The sequence below is a fragment of the Eptesicus fuscus genome, chromosome 4, assembly GCF_027574615.1.
Source record: "Eptesicus fuscus isolate TK198812 chromosome 4, DD_ASM_mEF_20220401, whole genome shotgun sequence".
Taxonomy (NCBI): Eukaryota; Metazoa; Chordata; class Mammalia; order Chiroptera; family Vespertilionidae; genus Eptesicus; species Eptesicus fuscus.
The window spans coordinates 107,066,913-107,090,875 of record NC_072476.1 but is presented as its reverse complement, the minus strand read 5'-3'; the positions used below and the strand labels follow the sequence as shown (position 1 = coordinate 107,090,875).

At 42.1% G+C, this 23,963-nt stretch overlaps 1 protein-coding gene across 2 annotated transcripts in view; it reads left to right on the top strand.

Moving 5' to 3' along the window:
* The window catches only part of WDR70 (WD repeat domain 70), a 173,354-nt gene that overhangs the window by 34,967 nt on the left and 114,424 nt on the right, over nucleotides 1–23,963 (top strand). For both annotated transcript variants that reach the window (XM_008155589.3, XM_054715315.1), the window contains exon 8: nucleotides 10,246–10,399. In XM_008155589.3, coding sequence (XP_008153811.1) covers nucleotides 10,246–10,399 — 154 coding nt within the window. The remainder of the gene's footprint in view (nucleotides 1–10,245; nucleotides 10,400–23,963) is intronic.

Below are 23,963 nucleotides of genomic sequence, written 5' to 3'. Positions count from 1 at the left end.
TTATCTCAGTGAGGGTTCCAAGTTGGTGATTTTCTAATTTTATTATTAAATCTATGTTTGTTTGCTGGCATTTTTCTAAAAGAACTTTTCCTTATTAACCAATATGATTTGGTTCTCCTGAAATACAGCTTGTACTGGAGAAGCAGGAGAAATGCTCAGTTATTTCCCTTTAATTACCCACTTTCAGCTTAAGGGTTACTGATGACAAATGAGTTGTTACTGTTATTGATGTTGATGGTGTTGTTGTTTTTTTTTTTTTGACTTTTTCTTTTCTGAGTGTCAGTATTTATGACTTTAAAATGTTCATGTGTTTCAGTCAATTGCAGTCATTATTCTTTTTGATATTTAAATTGTCCCAGATTTGGGCATTGGGAGTTCCTGATTGCTATGTAGTTTCGACACGACCTCGTTAGTCTTTAAAAGTGTACTTATTTTTGGCATGACATGATGTAGGCTTCCTGGTACATTCCCTTCCAAGTCCTGGAGTCAGCATGTCCCATGGAGGTCTATTCTTTTTTTTAAAAAAAATATTTTTATTGATTTCAGAGAGGAAGGGAGAGGGAGAGAGAGAGATAGAAACATCAATGATGAGAGAGAATCATTGATTGGCTGCCTCCTGCACCCCTTGCTGGGGATTGAGCCCGCAACCCAGGCATGTGCCCTTGACCGGAATTGAACCCGGGACCCTTCAGCCTGCAGGCCGATGCTCCATCCACTGAGCCAAACCAGGTAGGGCTATTCTTTTTTTTTTTTAAGTGGAAATGGTATTTAGAGACCAAATCTGGATATTACACATGCTCATTGATATGGGGTTATTACTGTTTCTTGACCTTTTCTGTGGAAAGAGGTGGAAAATATGGTTACGTGTGTGCATGCATGTATATTTAAATGACAAGATCAGGCCTGGCCATTGTGACTCCTTTAGTTGGAGCATCGTCCCTTGCACCAAAAGGTTGCCAGTTTGATTCCCGGTCAGGGCACATACCCGAGTTGTGGGCTCAATAACCGGTAGGGGGTGTGCAGGAGGCAGCCGATCACTGTGTCTCTATCATCGATGTTTCTCTCTCTCTCTCTCTCTCTCTCTCTCTCTCTCTCTCTCTCTCTCTCTCTCTCTCTCTCTCCCGTCTTCCCTCTCCCTGTCTCTCTTTCAAATCAATTTTTAAAAAACTAAATGAGCCCTAGCTGGTTTGGCTCAGTGGATAGATCGTTGGCCTACAGACTGAAGGGTCCCAGGTTTGATTCCGGTCAAGGGCACATGCCTGGGTTGCTGGCTCGCTCCCCAGTAGGGGGCGTGCAGGAGGCAGCCAATCAATGATTCTCTCTAATCATTGATGTTTCTATCTCGCTCTCCCTCTTCCTTCCTCTCTGAAATCAATAAAAAATATATTTAAAAAATTAAATAAAACATTTAAAAATGACAAGATCATTGATATTTTCATTTCAAAATTTTAGTAAATTTTTAATTTCAGAAAAAATTTTAATTTACAGAAAGCTGCAAAGATAGTCCAGAATTCAGGTATACCCCTAACCCAGTTTCTTCTGTTGTTAACATTCAACATTACCATTCTACATTTGTGACAACTAAACCAATGTTGGTATGCTAACTCCAAATTTTTATTTGTTTACTTATTTCTTGAAACTCCAAACTTTTAGATTTTACTTTTTTTTTTGTTTTTTGTTTTTTACTAATATCCCTTCCAGGATATAATATTACATTTAGTCTTCATGACAGTTTCTCAGGCTTCCCTTGTTTCTCATGACCTTGACAGCTTTGAGGTGTATTGGTCAGGTATTTTGTACAAAGTCCCTCAATTTGTTTTTTTATGTTTTTCTTATGGTTAGATTGGTGATGTGGGTTTTTGGGCTGAATATAACAGAGGTGAAGTACTTTTGTTATCACATATCATATGTACATGCTATCATGTTTTTAAAAAATATATATTTTTATTGATTTCAGAGAGGAAGGGAGAGGGAGAGAGATAGAAACATCAATGATGAGAAAGAAGCATCACAACCCCCACCAGGATCAAGCCCACACCCGGGCATGTGCCCCAATTGGGAATCAAACCATGACCTCCTGGTTCATAGGTCAATGCTCAACCTCTGAGCCACACCAGCCAGGCATGCTATTGTGTTTTTAAGTTTCTCTACTGTACCGTTACTTTCCCTTCCCCTTTCTATACGCTAATTCTTTGGAAGCAAGTTAATAAATGCTGCTCACACTTGGGAGAGTTGAAAGATTACGCTTTATCTCCTAGAGAAAGTGGTATTTACATAAACTACTTGGAATTCTTCTATAAGGAAGAATTGTTTCTTTCCCCCACATATCTACTTATTTAATCAGATTTTCCCCACCAGTATGGACTACTGCCCATTTATTTCCTTCCTTGGGTTGTATGCCAATACTTAGTTACTTATTGTGCGGCTCAGATTGTTTCAGTTGTGCCCAGTGGGAGCTATTTCAGTTTGGCTCTTAGGTCCCTTTCTTTGACATGCTTTTTTATTTTTTTGAGTACTTCCTTACGTTTTGGTACCATAAGATGCTCCCGACTCACCTTATATTCTTTCCTGCCCCCCTCCTAGAATCAGTCAGATTTCCGAGGAGAATGGTATCAGAAAACAAGAGCTAGGATCTCAGTGTGCTTGTTGCTCTAGGGCAGTGGTTGGCAAACCACGGCTCACGAGCCACATGCGGCTCTCGAGCCGTGATTTGCCGCTCTGTTGACTAACAAGTTTGCCGACCACTGCTCTAGGGGTGTCAGTGCATTTAGGCCTTCTCAGACAACAGAGCTAGAAGTATATGCATGGATACTAACCTGTGCATGCCATTAGATCTATAATTGTTTCTGTATCCTTTTGCATCTATTTTAAGCTACATAGGTGTTCATACTCATGTCTCTGACTCTAATCCAGTGCACATTGGTTCATTCTAGCCTTCTCTCTTCTTCCTCCTGGGAAATCTCCAACTTGCCGACAGTAAGAAACCTGACTCCCACCACCCATCCCTGTGTGTATTTGTTTAACCCCAGTACAAATGTAATGCAGTTTCAGAATTGTGAATCTGTATCCCTGTTCCAATTTAAGTTTAGCATTACAGAATGTTTACTTAAGGTTTACTTAATAGAGTATGTTCTATTTCAAAGATAGAACATATTCTTGGGAAAAGACTTACTGGTCAAGAGCAGGGGTTGGCAAAATTTTCTGTAAAGGGTCTGATACTAAGTATTTTAGGCCTTATAGGCCACAAATGATCTTTTAATGTTTTCCCTGTGTGCCTGTCTGTATTATCTAATATTAAATTGGGTTCACAATAACTTTTTTAAATAAAGGGAAAAGTGCAATATAGGTATTTACATTTTTGGGGTTCAATTTCAGTGTCTTTATTTTGGTAGCAAATTATTCCAATTTTTTATTCCAACACCCAACATATTAGTGATCAATCCTTGTGGGTTTTTTTTTGTGTTTTTTTTTTGCCAATTTTCAGTTTGATAAATGTGCAATAAGTTGTCATTCAATTGATAACTGTGGAATATGGCAGTCAGACTTGGCATGCCACTGGAAGGAAGCCTTTCTTTATGTTGACATTGATATGTTAAACAACTTTTTGCTTAAGTTCTTCATCCATATGAGAATCCCATGCATACCTATAACTCAGATAAATTCTTCCATAACTTTTTTTGTCACAATCTACGTTTTTCCTATATCATCTGCCAAGAAAACTTGAGGGAATTGGTAGACTGTCTTGAAGATGTAAAAGCACAGGATGCTGTTTTCAGACCATCTCTTCACCTGAAGTAGCAGATGTCAGAATTTGGCTGATATCCAAGAGGCAGCATTATGGTGAATAAGTGGGTGTTGAAGAGGCATTCACACACAAAAGGACCCCCCGTAGCCACTCAGGAGGGGAGCTAGAAGTCCTGAGTATAGGGATGAGACTGAGGTATGGTGTGTGAATTTGGGGTACCTCTGATGAATTTCTCCAAAGGACTCTTTGGTGCTGCAGTGTTTTTAGCTTTGTTCTCACTCCCCTGGGACACCTTAAAGAGACGGATGTTAAATGTTCTCTTGATCTGCCATTATGAAAATCAGATTTTAAAATGTGCTTTTCTTTTATTGTTGCTTAACCTCTGTGTGGTGCATCTTCCATTTTTGGTATTTTGAAGTCTGTTTAATAATTTGTTTTGGACTTTTGCCCAGCATCAATATTAGATTTGTGGACCTCTAGTTTCTAATGTTTTCCTTTGTCCCACTTAGTGAAAATCAGTACCACATTTTCTCTCATCCAGTCTGCTAGTCATCTTTTATTTTCTCTGTTTCCTCACAGATTCTCAATAATTACATATGTAGGTTTGAGTCACAATTCTTGGGATCACAAACCCTTCCTTCAGATGTATCCTCTATACCAGAAAAAATATAGATGGAGTAAAATTTTTCATAAAATATTAAGAATTTTTGGATTACTTAGGGTAACCCAAGTTAAGAATTCTCTTTCACCACTTAAAAACGGTTAGATACTCTCAATTTCCTCTTTTTAAAACATTTTAATTAAGTAATGCATGTTATTTTCTCATACAGAAATTAAAACATTGCAGGTAAGACTAAAACTCTTCCTTGATTACCTTCATTTTAATCTCCTTCCTAGGTGAAATCACTGTTTTCATTATGGTATATATTCATTGAGGTTTTTCCATGCAGTTATCAACAAATATCTGTACCTATCAAAGAATAGTATATACTTTATTTTGTTTTCATAAATATTATCAGATGGTTGTTATTCTATAATTTGTTTTTCTTTCCCACTTTGCAGTAGTTGCTTGGAGATTTTTAGTATCACCATATCTATACTATATTCTTTTAAGTGCTGCATAGCATACCATGTGAAGCTTAACCATACATAGTTCAGTGGTTTTGAAACTTTAATAGGCATTAGAACCATCTGAGGGGCTTGTTAAAATGTTAAAATGTTAAAAGCTAGACCCCACGTTTAGAGTTTCTAATACTTTGGATCCAGTGTGGTGCAAGAACTTGCATTTTTAACAAGTTCCCAGGTGATTACTTAATTAAAACTATATTATTTGTCTTTTATGCTCTAGTACAGTGATTGACAAATTATGCCCAGAGGGCCAAATCCAGTCCATGGATTTGTACGGCACTTGAACTAAGAATTTTACAATTTTAAAGGAATGTAAAACAAAATACAACAAAGAATATGTGGCAGATATCGGATATGGCTTGCGAAGCTTAAACTACTTACAGAAAAAGTGGGCTGACCCCTATCCAGAACCTCTCCACAACCCCCTTGCCTGTGTCCAACAGGCTGGCTAGGTCCGCACAGCTCCTCACTTCCTTCAACAGTATCTTGTAGCTCGTGGGCTGCGCTGTGGTCTGAGGGTTTTCCCAGGGGCTGAGAGTGGCCCTCACAGGGGAGTCTCCTCTCTGTGACGGATGCTGTTGCAGGGCAGCTAGTCGCTAGGTTCTGCCTGGTTGGCACATCTCTGTTTCATCAACCCTGTGTCATGTCCTCAACATCCTTTTCAGCTGCCAGCGGTCTAATGTGTAACTGTTTCCACAAGGGCAGCCTTTCTCCTTCGAGAACCTGCTACCCCAGGAATTCGTGGTTTGGGGATGTTTTCACATGAGGCTCTTGTACCCTTTGGGGGAGGTGTTTTTCTAATCTCGCTGGTCCTTTTCTAACAGAAATGTCTGAATAGTTTCTACCTTTCAGTTTCCAATTCCGATATCTCTCCCCTCAATCCCAAGGACACCTGGGAAATAAGGAAGTAATAACAATAGCAACTACCTGCTTCATGTGCTGTGCGAGGTACCTGTATGTGTCCTAGTTTCAGTTCCCACTCAGCCCTACACGTATGATTTCTCCTGGTTTTCAGTGGAGGAAACCAGCACCCGGCCAAGCTGTCCCCTCATACATGAGCTCTGTCTCACAGCTCCGCGCAGCGCTGCCGTCTGGTCCCGTCCACGGACGCTCCAGAAAAACGGGAGACAGGCTCGTGGGGCTTGGTTTGCATCCTCAGCCAGTTAGCAGCGGGGATGGAGTCCCTGGCCTCTGGACTCACATTCCGCTGCGCTTTTCACACCTTGGCTCCCGAGCCCCAAGTGACAGCCCCAGACAGCTGTGTTTATCTGTCTTGCATGTCTCAGCTTGTTTTGCTAGCGGAGCAAAACCTACTTAAAAGGATCCTCAGTCTTCACCTTTCCATTCCCCTGCACTTCCACTCGAGCACTCCCCTGACCCCATGAATAACTTCACAGAGAGAGTTGCGCAAGGTCGCTAAGCCTTCCCCTGGAGGCAGTCACTCCCCAGAGGACATGGCTTCCTCGGGACTCCAGTTGACTGTCAGGATTGGCTTTCCCTGCTCCTCTTTGATCGGAATCTTAGTTGTTGAGGCAGGAATTCGAGGAGCAGATGCTACACCCCTGAACAAGCCCCTTTAATTCTCCTTAGTACTGTGTCTAATAACTCTTAATCCAGTCCTTTTAACTCTGTGGCTAGCAGAATTAGGAGCGAAGTGGGACAGGCATGGTGAGCTTGCTGCTGAACATTTCACTTTAATGTTGGCAAAGAGAGCATGAAACCGACAGAGGGAAACATGAGTTTTCCTATGAAGTTAAAAGGGCAAGGTGGATATTAGTGTGGGCCACTGAGATTTTGTACTTCCTTCCACGTGTAAAATCTGGTAGAGCAGAGAAAGGGAGCCACTGACTCTCTTTACTGCCATGTCATCTTAAATTTCACTGTTATTTTAGATTTCCCTTCCCCTTTGGAAATGAAAATGATTCACCAGAAAGAAACAAAATGATTGCTCATAGGACTTGATCTTTCATAGTTAGGGAAGAAAATAAAGACTTCCTCAAATGGGAGAACTGTAAACAAAGATATGCCTGTGAATGAAGTGGCTCATTCTATCCTGCTTTACAGGACTTTGGCTCAGCAGTCTGGACTATCTAATTATCAAAGAGCTGATCTGTTTGTTTACATATAAAAATATTGGACTAAACGCCTACACTTTTCTCAGTTTCAATTCATAGCTTGGAATTTGGTATATCAGTCAGGGTCTGATTAGGAGAGAGAAGTCGCAGTAATTTGGACGGGAAAGTTTATAACAGAATTACTAACTGTAACGGGATTGGAGTATTGAGGGATTGGCTAGTAAAAAGTAAAGAAAACTCTAAAGACTATAGGAATAGCAGATACAAGGAACAACTATTACCCTAGGGGAGAGAAATAAAACCTTCAAGGGAGAGGCCTCAAGACAGATCCGGACCTCATTTGAGAGGGCAAGGCTGTGGCTCACTGAATGATAAAGTGGTTGCTGTGCTGTTATGACAGCAGAACTTTCCAGAAACCTGACCCACCAGGGTCCCCTCCTACAAAGCCGCACAGGAGGTGCTGGGGAAGCTCCTGGTGCTGCCAGCTGCCGGCTGCCGTGCACTTCAGGAGCTGGCCAGCGGAGACGCTGCACAGACAGCAGGAGCCGGGCACGGGGAAGCTGAGTGCAGTGTGGACGCCCACCTGGCGGAGCACTCCAGACCAAGAAGAAAGCCCTCCTCTGCCCTGCTCTCCAGTGCTCTCTACCCATGCCCATGGCAAAGGGATCATCTTGGAAGGGCCCAAATCCATTTCTGCAGAGCAGGCAGTGAAGGTTGACTTTGTAGCTGAGAGGCAGTAAATGGACAGCTGGAACGTGTGATCCAACATTTAGTTTTTTATCTTATCGGTGCTTCCTTGTGGACTTACATTTAAATGTGGGACCCTGGTCAGAATTTTGCTGAGGATGTCGTTCCTTCCCAGGATTTGAGATGCCAGGAGCGGTCTTTCCGTCTTAGGAAGGAACGGCCCAGGCGGCAGCTCCATCTTTGCTTTTCTCAGTTCCTTTTTCATCAGCTGGTTTGGGAGCTCCTGTTCCTCATCCACCCGGACACTTTGACTTGGGCATGTGGTGACATTCCTCACAGTGTCAGTCTCACCGCAGAGCCCACTCAGATCTCTGTTTGAATGGTCTTTGCCAGTAGAGGCAGGATTGTGAATTAGAATTACGAGTGGCTTCTTGAAGAATAACTATTTCAAAAACGATCCGCTAGAATTTCCACATTTTAGGAGAGCTGGTCAGTATAAATTCTGAGCAGCAGTGTCTAATTAGTGGTGGCTGGCAGAGAGGCATTTCATTGGTAAGGATCTGATTTGGATTTGGTAACTAACCAGGAAGAATAATACTATTGAGACCTAGCCAGACCCACATACATTTTAATTTTATATATATTCTCTTTCTGAAGACAAAATTATTTTCTGAAATACCCCGTTATTTATCAGCCTTGAAATGATAGACTTAGAAAGTAAATTGGACTAAATAATCTAACATTTTTTTAAGATTGTGTTATTTTATTTTAAGATTGACCTGTGAGGATAAATCATAAAGCAGGCTATAAAGACAGCTTAAAAAAAGATGTTTATTTTTACTTCTGATAGAGAACATTTATGTTTGGGGCCTTGATCATTAAGTTGGTTCTCCACAGAATTCTTTTAAAAAAAATTTTATTGATTTTTTACAGAGAGGAAGGGAGAGGGATAGAGAGCTAGAAACATCGATGAGAGAGAAACATGGATCAGCTGCCTCCTGCACACCCCTACTGGGGATGTGCCTGCAACCAAGGTACATGCCCTTTACCAGAATCGAACCTGGGACCTTTCAGTCTGCAGGCCGACGCTCTTTCCACTGAGCCAAACCGGTTAGGGCTCCACAGAATTCTTTATGGGATTGTTACTGATATTTACTTAAGGTGCATAACCTCTAGCTTCCCATTCACATTTGTTTGGAGATTTCTTTTGGAAGAGCATGGCACTTGTACAACATGCCTCTCAGATTGCTCTGCTGTGATGGTTTGCATGCCATCTCTGAAGAACGTTATGGACTGTTTTATAGCAAGGTGAATAAGAAGTTTTACCTAAGGAGTTTACTATAATAGTCTTTCCAAACTTGTGACTGAAAGCCACACATGGGAGTTGCATAATGACTTAAAAAAGCATGCAAGGGGAACCAGGAAGATGGAGAAATTGCGCTGCCATGTAATTGCAAGAGTAGCCTCAACTGATCCTACATGGGGAGCTGAAGCCGGACTAACCCTTCCCAGATAACCCACATTGAAACAGAGAGCTGGACCATTTTACTGCTTGTCAGCCAGTCCTGGAATGTGGGCTGCTTTGGAGTGGTAACAACCTTGGGTGAGGGAGTTCTCTGCAACTTGGGGAAATTCGTGAGGATTCCGTTGTTAGCCATCAGCAGGCCAAGTCCTGGGAGGTGGGTAATGAGTACTTCGGTCCTGAAGGGGTAGATCTGCGTGGCACACCACAGTGTTCACCACAGCCACAATGCCAGGATCAGTTTCAGTGGAGTGGTGAGGGTAGAAAGGATACTATAGTGCTAGAGAAATAAAGGTGGAGGTGAAAACTTGTTCGAACAGCAAACCTGTGAAGGGGAGGTGAGAGCCGATAGACGTTCCGAGGAGATGGGAGAGGGTGGGATCCAGCATGTAGGCAGCAGATTTGCTTCATGCGGGAAGTGATTCATTTCTAACATTGTAATCAAAGAGAAGGAAGAAGAGAGTTCAGGTACAAGGAAGTTTATAACATTACTGGGAGGAAGTTGAGGCAGTTCTTATTTGTTTCTCTTGGGAAAGAGTAGGAAGAATCAATAGCTGGAAGAGGGGGAGTTGGATGGGTTAAAGATTTAAAATGAGTAGAGCCCTAGCTGGTTTTCTCAGTGGTTAGAGCATTGGCCTGTGAACCAAAGGGTCATGGGTTCAATCCTGGTCAAGGGCATGTACCTCAGTTGCAGGCTCAATCTTTGGCCCCATCAGGGTGGTGGGGGAGGCAATCAATGGATGTGTCTCTCGCATTTCAATGTTTCTCTCTCTCTCTATCTCTCTCTCTGTCGCTCTCTCTTCCTCCCCATCCTGTCTAAAATGTAAATGGAAAAAATATCCTCTAGTGAGGATTATAAAAATAAAATGAGTAGAGAAGATTTTAATAGATGGCTGTGGAGAGTGGGAAGAGAGAACTAACACGGTAGCCGCTAGTGGCGAGGGCACATTTGAGGATGATGTTCCTGATTTTGTAGAATTATCAATTTGTGCAGTTGTGTGACTTTTTCTGTGACAGTACTTATTGTGGCTAAAGTATAAACATTATGCTCAGTGTCTTACCAGACTATTTCTTTTTCTTTTGCGTAGCCATCAGATCAAGTCATTGCAGTATAGTAACACAGGAGACATGATTCTTGTTGTATCTGGAAGCTCTCAAGCCAAAGTGATTGACAGAGATGGTTTTGAAGTAATGGAATGTATAAAAGGAGACCAGTATATTGTGGACATGGCCAACACCAAGGTAAGCATCAAACAGAATATTTCAGTGAATTTAATTAATTCAGCACACATTTATTAACAGTTCGTTTGAGTTGCCACAATTCACTCTAAAGTTAGTTTTAAACTTAAACCAGGAAGTTCTTCTGCTTGATATTGTGTCAGCTGGAGCACTAGGACGGTTATAAAGTCCAAAAGGGCCTCAGTCAGATGGGTTCACGGTGGGTGCTCTGTCCCATGGCATCTCTTTCTCTCCCCCACTTCTCCCCCCACCCTCCATCCCCCCACCCACACTTTTCACATGTTTAGTTTGGGATTTCTCACAGTGTGGTATAGACTTAGTGGGGTCAGACTTCGTGCTTGATGACTGGCTTCCATGAAGGATGAACATGGAAGGTCTGGCTTTAAGTTCTGTGTAATATCACAGGGACAGTCCAGATTTGGGGGAGAAGAGAGATAGACTCCACTATTTGATGTGTGAGTGCCAAGGTCACATTTAAAATACCTTGTGGGGAGGGAGATATGGAGGCAGCCATCTTTGGAAATACAGTCTACTACAAACCTACTTTGTCCTAGACCCGTGGTCGGCAAACTGCAGCTCACGAGCCACATGCGGCTCTTTGGCCCCTTGAGTGTGGCTTTTCCACAAAATACCAAGGCCTGGGCAAGTCTATTTTGAAGAATTGGCGTTAGAAGAAGTTTAAGTTTAAAAAATTTGGCTCTCAAAAGAAATTTCAATTGTTGTACTGTTGATATTTGGCTCTGTTGACTAATGAGTTTGCCTACTACTGTCCTAGGCTATAGGACAAGAAGAAAAGAGGGTCTCATCAACCTTTTCTATGTAAAGATTTTTAGTAGGATTATGATATTTTAAAATTAATGTATAAGTAATTAGATATTAACTATGGCCACAGTAATGCTCTAAAACTTAATGTCTTATTTATAATTGCCAATATATCTGTGGGTTGGCTGCTCCTGGCTGGGTTCGGCTTTAAACTGCAGGTAGAGTCTAGATCTGTTCTATGTGTCTCCATTCCTCCTTACACGAGAGTACTGTGTGAGGGCATGTTTTTCTCATGGTGATGGAAGAGACATAAGAAGGAAACCCCAACTCTGGAAGTACATTTCAAACCTTTGCTTAGATCATGTCCATGAACATTCCATTGGCCAAAGGAAATCACATGGCCCTGGGTAACATCAGTGCAGTGGAGAAATGTGTCTGGTCTTTATTGAGAGCAACTATGGTATCCCATGTCAAAGGTTGTGGATCCAGGGAAGGTTGATGGATTGGGAACAATAACAATGTACCACAGAAGCATTAGAATGTCAATGGATAAGATTGATGCAGAATTTTGAGCCTTCGTTTTAATTCTGACTTTTATTCTTTCTCTACCTGTTTAGTACATTTTCTAATATACTAATCCTCATGGTTTGTGCCTATATCAAAATCGTATGTGAGATTGATTGTCTAAGAAAATAGTTTATTCTCATCATTCATGGTTTCTGTATTTGCAGACTTTCTTGCTAAAATTGTTTTGTGACCCTAAAGTCAGTACTCACGGCACTTTCTTTTTATTTATTAACTAGTGGCTCGGTGCATGAAATTCGTGCACATTAAAAGGGGATTAATTAGAGGAAATAATTTAACCTTTTGCACTCGGATGTCTAGTGTGACTTGACACGGTTAGCATTAGAATAAAGGAATTGAGAAAAAAGCAAGCGAGTGCAAAGGGTTAATATTGCTATTTGCCCTTTCTCTATAATAGAAGTGTCAGAGATGAAAGAAAATTAGTAAAATGTATATGAAAACCTTCCTCCTGTCAGAGTCTGGGGCTCACCACGGGACCCAGAGTCAAGTCCCTGCCCACCTACATGCACCTCAAAATCACATGAGACCCAGACCCGGCCGCCCCCCCCACCATTGGGCTAGATCCAGACCCGGCCAGTCCCACCCTTGTCAAGCCTTGCTGGGCATGGGGCGTAGCCTCAGGTCCCCTGGCCCGGCGCCAGGATGGGGGTCGTGGCCTGAGGTCCCCCAGCCCAAACCGGGGCGGGGGCGTGCCTTGAGGTCCTCCGTCAAGCCCCACCAGGTGGGGGACATGGCCTGAGATCCCCTGTCAAGCCCCAATGGGTGGGGGGCATGGCCTGAGATCCCCCATCAAGCCCCGCGAGGTGGGGGGACGCAGCCTCAGGTTCCCTGGCCCAGCACCGGGAGGTGGGGCGCAGCCTCATGTCCCCTGTCAAGCCCTGCTGGGCGGGGGTGCAGCCTGAGTTCCCCCAACCCAGCACTGGAGGTCCCCCGTCAAGCCCCACTGGATGGGGGGCATGGACTGAGGGCCCCTGTCAAGCCCCACCTGGTGGGGGGTATGGCCTGAGGGCCCCTGGCCCGGTGCTGGAGCGGGGGGGGGGGGGGGGAGCAGCCTGAGGTCCCCTAGCCCAGCACCAGGATGGGAAGCGCACCTTGAGGTCTCCTGTCAAGCCCTGCTGGGTGGGGGGCGCTGCCTGAGGTCCCCTGTCAAGCCCTGCCGGGTGGGGGACACGGCCTGAGGTCCCCTGTCAAGCCCTGCCGGGTGGGGGACACGGCCTGAGGTCCCCTGTCAAGCCCTGCCGGGTGGGGGACACGGCCTGAGGTCCCCTGTCAAGCCCCACTGGGGGCGGGGGAGGGCGTAGCCTCAGGTCCCGGCTGATTGCTCGTTAAGGCTCCTTATGGGAACTTGGCCTCAGCTGTGGGTGTAGCCATCTTTGTGATGGAGTGATGGTCAGTTAGCATATTCCCTCTTTATTAGATAGGATTAGTTTGTGCTTATGATAGATACTTTTTAAAAAAATGTGTGAGGAAGACCCAAATAATTCAATAAAATATAAATAAAAAGTGTGAGGGAGAGAAGTTTTTGCCAGCCTCTAAGCTCTTATTTTCTTTTTAAATATATTTTTATTGATTTCAGAGAGGAAGGGAAAAGGAGAGGGGGCGGGGAGGGAGAGAGAGAGAGAGAGAGAGAGAGAGAGAGAGAGAGAACGAACCATTGATTGGCTGCCTCCTGCATGATCAGGGATTGAGCCCATAGCCTGGGTATGTACTCTGACTGGGAATTGAACCGTGACCTCCTGGTTCACAGATCGATGCTTAACCACTGAGCCACTATGGCCGGGCCTCTAAGCTCTTCTTGACGATTGCAGTCATGGTTTCATAATTTACAAAGAGACTAAGGCTTTGCTGATTTGGGTTTTAGCCAAGAAAATGTCACAAAGAAAGGAATCTTATTGGGTCTGTGTCTGGCTTTTTCCAAAATCTCAGACTTGTAAACATAGTACATATAGTAAGATAATAATGAAAGTAGGATAAGGATGGATAAACAAATCTAGGTAGAAATATAGGAAATTAAAATACTATTAATTATTAATATGTAAAACAGTTTGTTTACTATACTTTAACTTCTGCCTAATATTATCTCTATTTTGATTTCAAAGTCATGGTTAATATTTAGTCTTTTTATCTCCCAGAAGCAAATAATTAATTGATTGTTTACTTCTGTAGGAAATGTTACTGATATCTTTTTGTTGTTGTGAATATTCACCCGAGATATTTTCCATTGAGTGTTAGGGGGAGTCGAAGAGAGGGGAAAACAGAGAGAAATATCGATGTGAGAGAAACACATCAGTTGGTTGCCTTCTGCACAAGCCCCGACCAGGGCCTGGGCCAGGGAGGAGTCTGCAATCAAGGTTCATGCCCTTGACTGGAATCGAACCTAGACCCTTTGGTCCGAAGGCCAACGCTCTATCCACTGAGCCAAACCCGCTAGGGCTTACTGATATCTTGCAGTCTTTTGCTTGCGTGATGGGTTTTGGAAATGCAAGAATTATTTGAAAGTAGTAGATTTCAGGGACACTTTTTTTCTTAACTTTTAACCTCTTTTCTGATTTCAAGAGTAATTTGTGACTTGTGGCTATACTGGAAAATTCAGTGAATAGGTAATTAAGGGAAATAATTAAATATATCTGATAAAATATTACGTACTTCAAATATAAACAGGCCTTTCTAATTATATTGTCAAATTGTTATCTTGTTAAATTTGTATCTCTAATCTTTAAATTGTGTGTGTGTGTATGTACATATGTGTATTTTTTAAGTGTAGTTACTGAGGTACAGTTGCTGCTGTGGGTGGAGAGAGGCCTGGAATGGCAGTGAGGGGCAGGGCCTTCCTTCAGCCACAGAAGTGCTTATTTTGTCCCTGTTACGTGTTGATGTGTTGGAATTCTCCGTAAGATATCCTTTGAAAATCAGGTTTTACTGCTTCTTTAAAATATTATCTTTAAAACAATTTTATGAAAAATAAAATAGGGAGCATTATCTCAATTCGTTGAGGTTCTGCTTTGCGGCATTTGTTGACAGTTTGGCTCAAATAAACTCACAAAAATTATAAAAAAATAAAAATTAAAAATAAATAAATAAATAAAATAAATAAGATAAGGTAAAAGTTATTTTATCTGGGAATGGGACATTAGTTATCCAGGTTTAGGTAATTAGGAGCATATGACTGGGATAAGCAGGCATCAACTAATTTAAGCCATTCAAAAGCTTGCTTTACAAGTAACTGCAGCTGTATTGTCATTACAACTCACTTATTCTAAACCAGGATTTTGGTATTTACTTCCAATCAGAGTGTTTTCCTTTATTATTTTGAATTCTTAAGCACATACTTTGAGATTCAAATGGGGCTCTTTGGCCTAGAGCCCAAAAAGTGTGATTATTCAGTTTCTATCCCTCAAAACTCTGGAACAAATCAGTGTTAAGTTAAATTCACTAAGTTTTGGTAGATTATTAGTAAGTGAATGCCTATGGTAACAGTCTTCTAACCTCCTTTATTCTGTCAGTTCTCCTGCAGTTGAAGTTGTTAAGTGCATTTGCCTTCAACCCTTTTCAACATCAAAACAATTCTGCGCCATTTCTTTCTTTTTTTTTTTTTTTAATATATTTTATTGACTTTTTACAGAGAGGAAAGGAGAGGGACAGAGAGCTAGAAACATCGATGAGAGAGAAACATCGACCAGCTGCCTCTTGCACACCCCCCACCAGCGATGTGCCCGCAACCAATGCACATGCCCTTGACCGGAACCGAACCTGGGACCCTTCAGTCCACAGACCGACGCTCTATCCACTGAGCCAAACCGGTTTCGGCGCCATTTATTTCTTAATTATAGTCAGGCGCCACTTACTGACATTTCAGTCAAGGACTGCATATACGAGGGTGGTCCCATAAAATTATAACGAAGCTGAAACATTCCTATCACCAGTGACGTAGTGATGTCACAGCTGTTGTAACACTAGCGCCGCACATGGCTCACGTGCTTGCGGAGGTGCTGGTGTAAACTAACGTGCTGCCGTCACACACAAGTGAAGCACGTGTGATTATGTACAGAACATAATGATAATGCATCATTGACAATGACAATAAACAACTGTCTCACTGTTTCTGTATTTACTTTTAATCATTATTTCAGAGTGTTCTTTTTCTACTTATAAAAAAAGTTTGCTATAAAAGAGTCTGTTGGGGTTTTATGCTGGTAGGAGCCTCATACATCTCATGCTTACCGTGGCTCTTGATTGAGTCATTTTCTCTTTTGCTTGAATTAATCTTGTGTTTTATAAATGTAGTCTAGCCTAGGTGTGCATTGTTTATACAGTCTATAGTAAGGTCTACTAATGCCCGAGGCCTTCCCATTCACTCACCACTCACTCGCAGACTCATCCAGAACAACTTTCAGTCCCATAAGCTCCATTCATGGTGAGTGCCCAGTACAGATCTACCATCTTTTATCTTTTATACCGTATTTTTATACCGTACTATTTCTATGTTTAGATATACAAATACATGCTATTGTGTTAGAATTGGCTACAGTATTCAGTAGAGTCACATGCTATACAGGGTTGAGGCCTAGGAGCATTAGGCGAGAACATACAGCCTAGGTGAGGAGTAGGCTGTACCGTCGGTGCTTGTGGAAGTGCTCTCCGTGGTGTTCACACAATGATGAAATCCCTGGACAGCACCTTGCTCACAATGTCTCCCCGCTGGTAAGTGGTGCATGACTGTGCATGACGGCAGTGGGAGAGGACTGGCTCTCCTGCCCTTTCAGTGGACATTTCCCCAGGAGTGTACTTCAGGTATGGAAATTCAAAGCTTTAGAAGGAATGTTGGGGGAAAATGTTTTCAAATGCTTTATTTATATTTCAATAGTACATGTAGTTATTCCAATATCCAGCCACTCTAAAACATTGCCCTTGTATTTGTAGATGAAATTTATTAACCATATCCTGTTAATAGTAAATACTGTTTCCTAAGGAGTAAAATATTTTAAACTGTGAGTCTAGGTATATTTTTGTTTATTTAAACAGTTTTAACCACAAATACAAACTCTAAACAGTGCAGTGATTTGAAGAACATTATGTTTCTTTCCAATTTCTGATTATTTACAGATCTTTTGTCTAATAGAATCTTCCTCACACTGGATTCTGTTCTTTTGACATATCCCCATCACTTTGGGGGTACTTTCTTACATTCTGGCACAACAAAATGTTCCAGGCTCATTTTGTACTTTTCCTGCTTTGATGTTACCCATTCTTCTAGTGATTCACGGCTCCTTTAGCTGGGAGTTCTGTTTATAAATCAAGATCTGGGCACTAGATATGATCATCGCTGCTGAGGTGTCCTTGCCTCTAGACTCTTTCAGAACACAGAGCTGGAGTGGGGAAGTAAACCAACCAATGAATGAAAATAAACAGAATATATGAAAAATTGTAAGTTCACACTGATACATCAAATTCTAATTCTACTTCCTAGCATTTAACAATTCCATATTTGTATTTCACTTCTCCAACAGTGAGAAACTTGTCTTCCAACATCATCATTCTATTTACTCATTTGTTCAGTGGTATGATGCTACTCAGAAAGTAGTTTCAGAATTGCTGCACCCATAATCCTTGTCGAAGACAGAATTCAGAACAACCCCTAAGATTCCCTACCCCTCCCCTGTAGTGAGGATGTGAACCTGAGTATGATGAGGTACTCCTGTGATTAGGGTATATGTATGGTACAGCTGACTTTAAAAAAGCAGGATTATCCTCAGTGGATCCAGCCTAATCAGGTGAGCCTTTAAAAGGGATTGGCGTCCGGCTTGCTGGTGTGGTTGAGTGGTTGAGCGTTGACCTATGAACCAGGAGGTCATGGTTCGATTCCCGTTCAGGGCACATGCCTGGTGTGCAGGCTCGGTCCCCATTGTGGGGCGTGCAGGAGGCAATCAATGATTCTCTCTCATCATTGATATTTCTATCTCTCTTCCTTCCTCTCTGAAAAATATTACATATATATTTATATGTGTATATATATTATATATATAAAAATATTATATATATATATTTAAAAAGAGATTGGCTATTCCTGGCAAAAGATATTCCAAGTGTGGAAGGGATTTGACTGGAGGGATTTTCTCTGTTGCTGGCTTTGATGATGAAAGCAGAATTGGATGATGAAGTTGGAAAAATAGCTTAGGAGATTTCCAAGCAAAGTGCTAAAGGTACTACCTGGTTTCTTTTTGCTGTTTGTAATAAACTATGAGAGAAGAAAGATAAATTGAAGTCTTGTTAAAAGGTAGCCAGGACTAGCCGAAACCGGTTTGGCTCAGTGAATAGAGCGTCGGCCTGCGGACTGAAGGGTCCCAGGTTCGATTCCGGTCAAGGGCATGTACCTTGGTTGTGGGCACATCCCTGGTAGGGGGGTGTGCAGGAGGCAGCTGGTAGATGTTTCTCTCTCATCGATGTTTCTAGCTCTCTATCCCTCTCCCTTCCTCTCTGTAAAAAAAATCAATAAAATATATTTAAAAAAAAAAAGGTAGCCAGGACTAGATGATTTAGTTAATTTTGAGCCTATACAGATGGCAACGATTGTTAAAATGAAGAAACTGCTGCTGCAAGTGAGGTAGAGAGAAAAAGCCAAGGGTGTGCTGTATATGTAACCTTTTGCTAAAACCTCAGAAAGATAAGCGTCAGAGCATTCAGTAACACTAAAGCAGTGGTTCTCAACCTTCCTAATGCCGCGACCCTTTAATACAGTTCCTCATGTTGTGGTGACCCCCAACCATAAAATTATTTTCGTTGCTACTTCAAAACTGTAATTTTGCTACTGTTATGAATTGTAATGTAAATACCTGTGTTTTCGGATGGTCTTAGGCGACCCTGCTAGCGGTTCTCAACCTGTGGGTCGCGACCCTGCTAGCGGTACTCAACCTGTGGGTCTCGAGAACCGCTGCTGTAGAGCCTAAGACCATCGGAAAACACAGGTATTTACATTACGATTCATAACAGTAGCAAAATTACAGTTATGAAGTAGCAACGAAAATAATTTTATGGTTGGGGGTCACCACAACATGAGGAACTGTATTAACGGGTTGCGGCATTAGAAAGGTTGAGAACCACTGCACTAAAGGCTCTTTCTAGAAATTAAGCATGTGCCTCATAGATCTTAAGCAAGCCAGGTGACCTGTAAGAAGGATATCACTCCTTACTCATTTCAGCAGGAGCCACAGATAAAGACGGGGCTGTTTTGCAGAGACTTGGGGGCGTGGCTTTTGTCTAATTCAGATTCAACAGATTGTCTTTTGCTGGTTTTGAAGATGGAGGAATCCATGTGGCACGAAAGGTACACAGCTTCTAGATGCTGAGAGCAGCTTTCAACAGACAGACAGCAAGGAAATAGGCATCTTAGTCCTACGACCGCAGGGCCTTGAATTCTGCCAGAAACCTGAGTGAGCTTGGAATCAGATTCTAACCCAAAGCCTCCAGAAAGGAATGCAACCCTGACATCCCGACTTCAGCCTGTGAGATCCTGAGCAGAGAATCCAGCCACGTTGTGTTAGGACTTCTGACCAAAAAACTGTTTGCTAATAAATTGGAGGTGTTTTAAACCCCAAAATTTATGGTAATTTGTTGCACAGCAATAGAAAATTAATACAGTTATGCAAAAACTAACAAAAAATAAACACCCATACTAAGTAAAAATGAAAGTTCCTGAGGAGGTGGCAGTGATTGTGATCAAGCCCAAGAGCAAGAGTTAGCTATGAGTGTGAGGAGGGGATGGAGGGAACAGGCTGGGCACAAATGAAGTTATGTTTAGAGACGGTGGGCCTTAGATAGGAAGTTGATGGTGTCACCATCTCATGGCAGGGTCACTTCCTACCTTTGTGTTTGCAGATGCTGTGATGAGGCCTTTAGTAGGATAGAAAAGACTTAGAATGGCCACTGATGGTTGTGAGAGAAAAATTACTAGAAGAATTGTGGGAGCATTTAGGGATATAGAATGTAGATTTGTAGGGACAGTCATTCTGCATATTCATATGATATTCTTGAGTCTTATATAGGAGCTTGGGTATTTGAATGGAATACAATGATGGGGAGGGGGTAATTATTTCAGAATAAAAGTTGTACATTGTAGGTACAAGCAAAAGAACATTCAGGTTTCTGCTGAGAGAGAGGTTGAAGTTTAGGATATTGAAAATAAAGTTAGAGAACTGGAAGATAGGTTGTAGTAAATGGAATGCTTAGAGCCTAGAATATCAGGTAATAAGTATTTGTTAAATCAACAAGTATTGGAAGTTCATGATTTCAGAGAAGGGATCATGTATAGTAATGGAAGACTTAGCCATAGTTGGGGCTGCTGAAATATCTTAAAAAACATCATTAGACTTGAGTAGATCAAAGAAGAATGAATTTATCTCTTTGATATGTTCAGATGGATTTTAAAATTGCTTGGGAATTAGAAAGACTTGGACTTCAGAGTCCTTGATTCACAGAAGGAAATGACTAAGAATGTGATGGATTACACAACAGGGTCTGGGAACTAAGGCCTGTGGGCCGAATCCAACCTGCATCCTGTTTTTGTAAATAAACATTTCATTGGAGCACAGTCATGCCCATTTATTTACTACTAGAGGCCCAGTGCATGAAATTTGTGCATGGGTAGGGTTGCTAGGCTTGGCTTGTGATGAGGGCCAATCTGTGGGATGACTGGTGGGGTGATCAGGAGGGCCCCCGCTGGCATCCACCTTGGCTGACCTGGAGCCTGCGGGTTGGGGGCAGTTCCTACGTTGAGCGCCTGCCCTGTGGTGGTCAGTGCACATCATAGTGATCGGTCGTTCCGCCGTTTGGTTGATTTGCATATTAGGCTTTTATTATATAGGATTGTCGGTGTCTGCTATTGTGCTACAATCGTTGAGTTGAGTAGTGCAGTGGGAGGACATGTGGCCAGCAAAGCCTAAAATACTTACTATCTGGACTGTTAGAGAAAAAGTTTGCCAACTTGCAAATTAAAACTCTGAACATTTTCTCCAGCAAGGTATATTCATAAAACATTTTTGTTGACAATTTCAAGAGGTTTGGTGATTCCTGAAAGCCTGTGAATGGACTCTGGTTTAGAAGAACTTTTGAATCAAGGCTCATAGTATTGATACCGTTAAAAAACCCGGTTATTAAATAAGAGAAAAGGAGTAAAGGGCAGACTAGATAATACAGGCATGCCATTTATATGGCTTGGCTAGGAAGCTGCAGTTAACACTCTTCAAGCCTGTTCCCTGCAAATCGCTGGGGGAAGGGTGGGACAATAGGTGCATGCCCAGTAAGGTCCGGGTGCATGGGAAGATGCTCATCTGTCAGTCACACCTGGGAACAAGTCAGTGGCCACTGCATCATGGGAAGATTTAACATTTAAACTCCTGAACAAAGAAGTTGCTGGCTCTCTTACCTCTCCTGCTTGCCTGCGCTCCTGGGACTCCTATTGCAGGCGGTGTGCTCCCCTGACTTGGCCCACGTGGCTCACAGACATGTGGGACCCACACAGTGGACCACTGGACTAAATCTAGCCTGAGACTACATCAGACCCTGCTCCACCATGGAACAGAAACTCTGGACACTGGCTCTGCTTTTGGCTCTGCTGGAGCCCCAGCTGCACCTTCTCCAGGACTGGGTTAAGGACAGTGGGACTTTGCAACCTGAGAAATGTAATTCAACGCCAATAAAAACCATTTAGTTCTCCCGTGCAAGTCTTAGAAAATTCAATCCCACTCTCACTAGCAATGGAGAAATCCTTTTCTCCAGCAACAGTACATTCCCTGCTACATTTCTTCTCTTCATAGGAGTTGCTGTGTTAGTTGGCTCATCATTCCAGAGACATGGGCACATGTATTTTGTGGCTCCCAGAGCCTCACCTCATTCATTGACTATAAATGGGATTGCAGCAGGGCACCTGTGTTGTTTTTTTTAAATATATTTTTTATTTTTGTTGTTAATCCTCACCTGAGGATAGTTTTCCATTAAATTTTTTTTTTTTTTTTTTTTTTAGAAAGAGTGGAAGGGATGGGGAGAGACAGAGAGAGAGAGAAACATTGATGTGAGAGTTGTCAACCAAAGTATGTGCCCTTGACCAGAATTGAACTCGGGACCCTAGTCCACAGGCCAATGCTCTAACCACTGAGCAAAACTGACTAGGGCAGGGCACCTGTTTTTGCAGCTTTTGTCATAGGAGCAACCACAAGAGTCTGGACAGTTTTTAGTACAGATCAGCACACGTATGTGTGTGTGTGTGTGTGTGTGTGTGTGTGTGTGTGTGTGAACACAGAGGAAGCCAGTATTAGTCATGGATCAGTAAAAGTATAGCCTATTATGAGAAACAAATAGATGCTTAATTTTTTCTTTTAGGCTGTTTCCAGTTAGGGATGCTAAATAAAGGAAGGGATTTTTTTTCCCCCGTAGGAGGGCCTACGTTCAGATAAAAGAGAACAACTAGTTTATTTGATGAAAAAGTGTTTTAATCACTGCCTGTTCTTTAATAGGTGTTATTTTAAAATTTTTTCCACTAATGTTAGCCATGGTACTGATTCTGTTTAGATCCATTTAAGAATCCTTAGTTGAACTTCATTTTTGTTATGACTGATCTTGGTCACTGTTTTAACACAAGGGTACTTAACATTCCCGTTGCCTTTGTCATGCTTCTGTCTTTACAAACAAGAAACAACATTCGTAGTCTTTTAGATTTTTTCATTTTAACCTACATCAGTGATGAGAGAGAATCATTGATCGGCTGCCTCCTGCACACCCCCTACTGGGGATCGAGCCCACAACCTATGGATATGCCCTTTTTGGAATTGAACCCAGGGCCCTTTAGTCCCCAGGCCGATGCTCTATCCACTGAGCCAAACCAGCTAGAGCGATCCTTGTTAATGAAACACCTCAATAATTCTAGTTGGATTGTGGTGATTTCTTGTGACTCCCCAGTATCTGTCTGAAATGGCCATCAGGCTATGAATGATGAGAAATGTAATACCAGAAATAATCACGAGACGTCTGCAGATTCTACTTGAATATCCTTTCTGCATTATTCTTTGCAACCAGACCCAGGGATGGTCAATTTGAGTAGTGGAGATCATGGTGAGTATCACCTGCCAAGATTGGTATTAAATGCAGCTCCTTCAGAACAGAAACCAGCAAACACCCTTTAAGATGAAACGCCTATCTATGAGATTTGTTTATTTGCTTTTCTTGTTTGTTCATTTGTTGCTTTTACTTTTTTATCACACATATGAGTGAAATGATATGGTTCATGACTTTTTCTGTCTGACTTATTTTGTCTAACATGATATTCTCAAGATCCATACATGTTGTTGCAAATGACAGTATTTCTTCATTTCTAATGGCTGAGTAGTATTCCATTGTATGTATGTAACGCATCGTCTTTATCCAGTCATCTATCGAAGGACACTTGGTTGTTTCCATGTCTTGGACACCATGATTAATGCTGCAATGAACATAGGCGTACAAATATCTTTGCCAATAAATGTTTTCAAAATTTTCAGGTAGATAACCCAGGAGTGGTGTTGCTGAGTCATATGGTAACTCTAGCCTTAATTTTCGAGGAGCCTCCAATACTGTTTTCCGTAGCAGCTGTACCAGTTTACATTCTACCAGCAGTGAATGAGGGTTCTTTTTTCTCCACAACCTCTCCAACATTTGTTATTACTTGTCTTGTTGATAATAGGCATCCTAACAGGTGTGAGGTGGTATCTCATTGTAGCTTTGACTTGCATTCCTGTAATAGCTAGTGAAGCTGAGCATCTTTTCATAGATGGTCATTTGTACGTCTTCTTGGGAGAAGTGTCTGTTCAGGTCCTCTGCCCATTTAAAAAAGTGTTTTTATTGATTTTAGAGAGACAGAAAGGGGCGGGGGGATAGAGAGAGAGAGAGAGAGAAGAGAGAAGAGAGAGAGAAACCTCAATCGGCTGCCTCCCACACATGCCCCAACTGGGGATCAAACTACACCCAGCTCTTTTCCCTCATTGGGACCTCTCACATACTGGCTTCTTTTCATTCCTTCAATCTCAGGTTACATGCCACTTATTCAAGTAAGTTTTGCCTGGCCCTCTGTCTACGTAAATATGACCCATCTCTCCCTACTGCAGAAGAGGTTCCACATCTCTGGTCCCCGTTTGTATCCTGTAGACTTGAACAGGATGTCAGGAGTTGGCCAGCTGCTGCTGGAGGCATTGTAGGC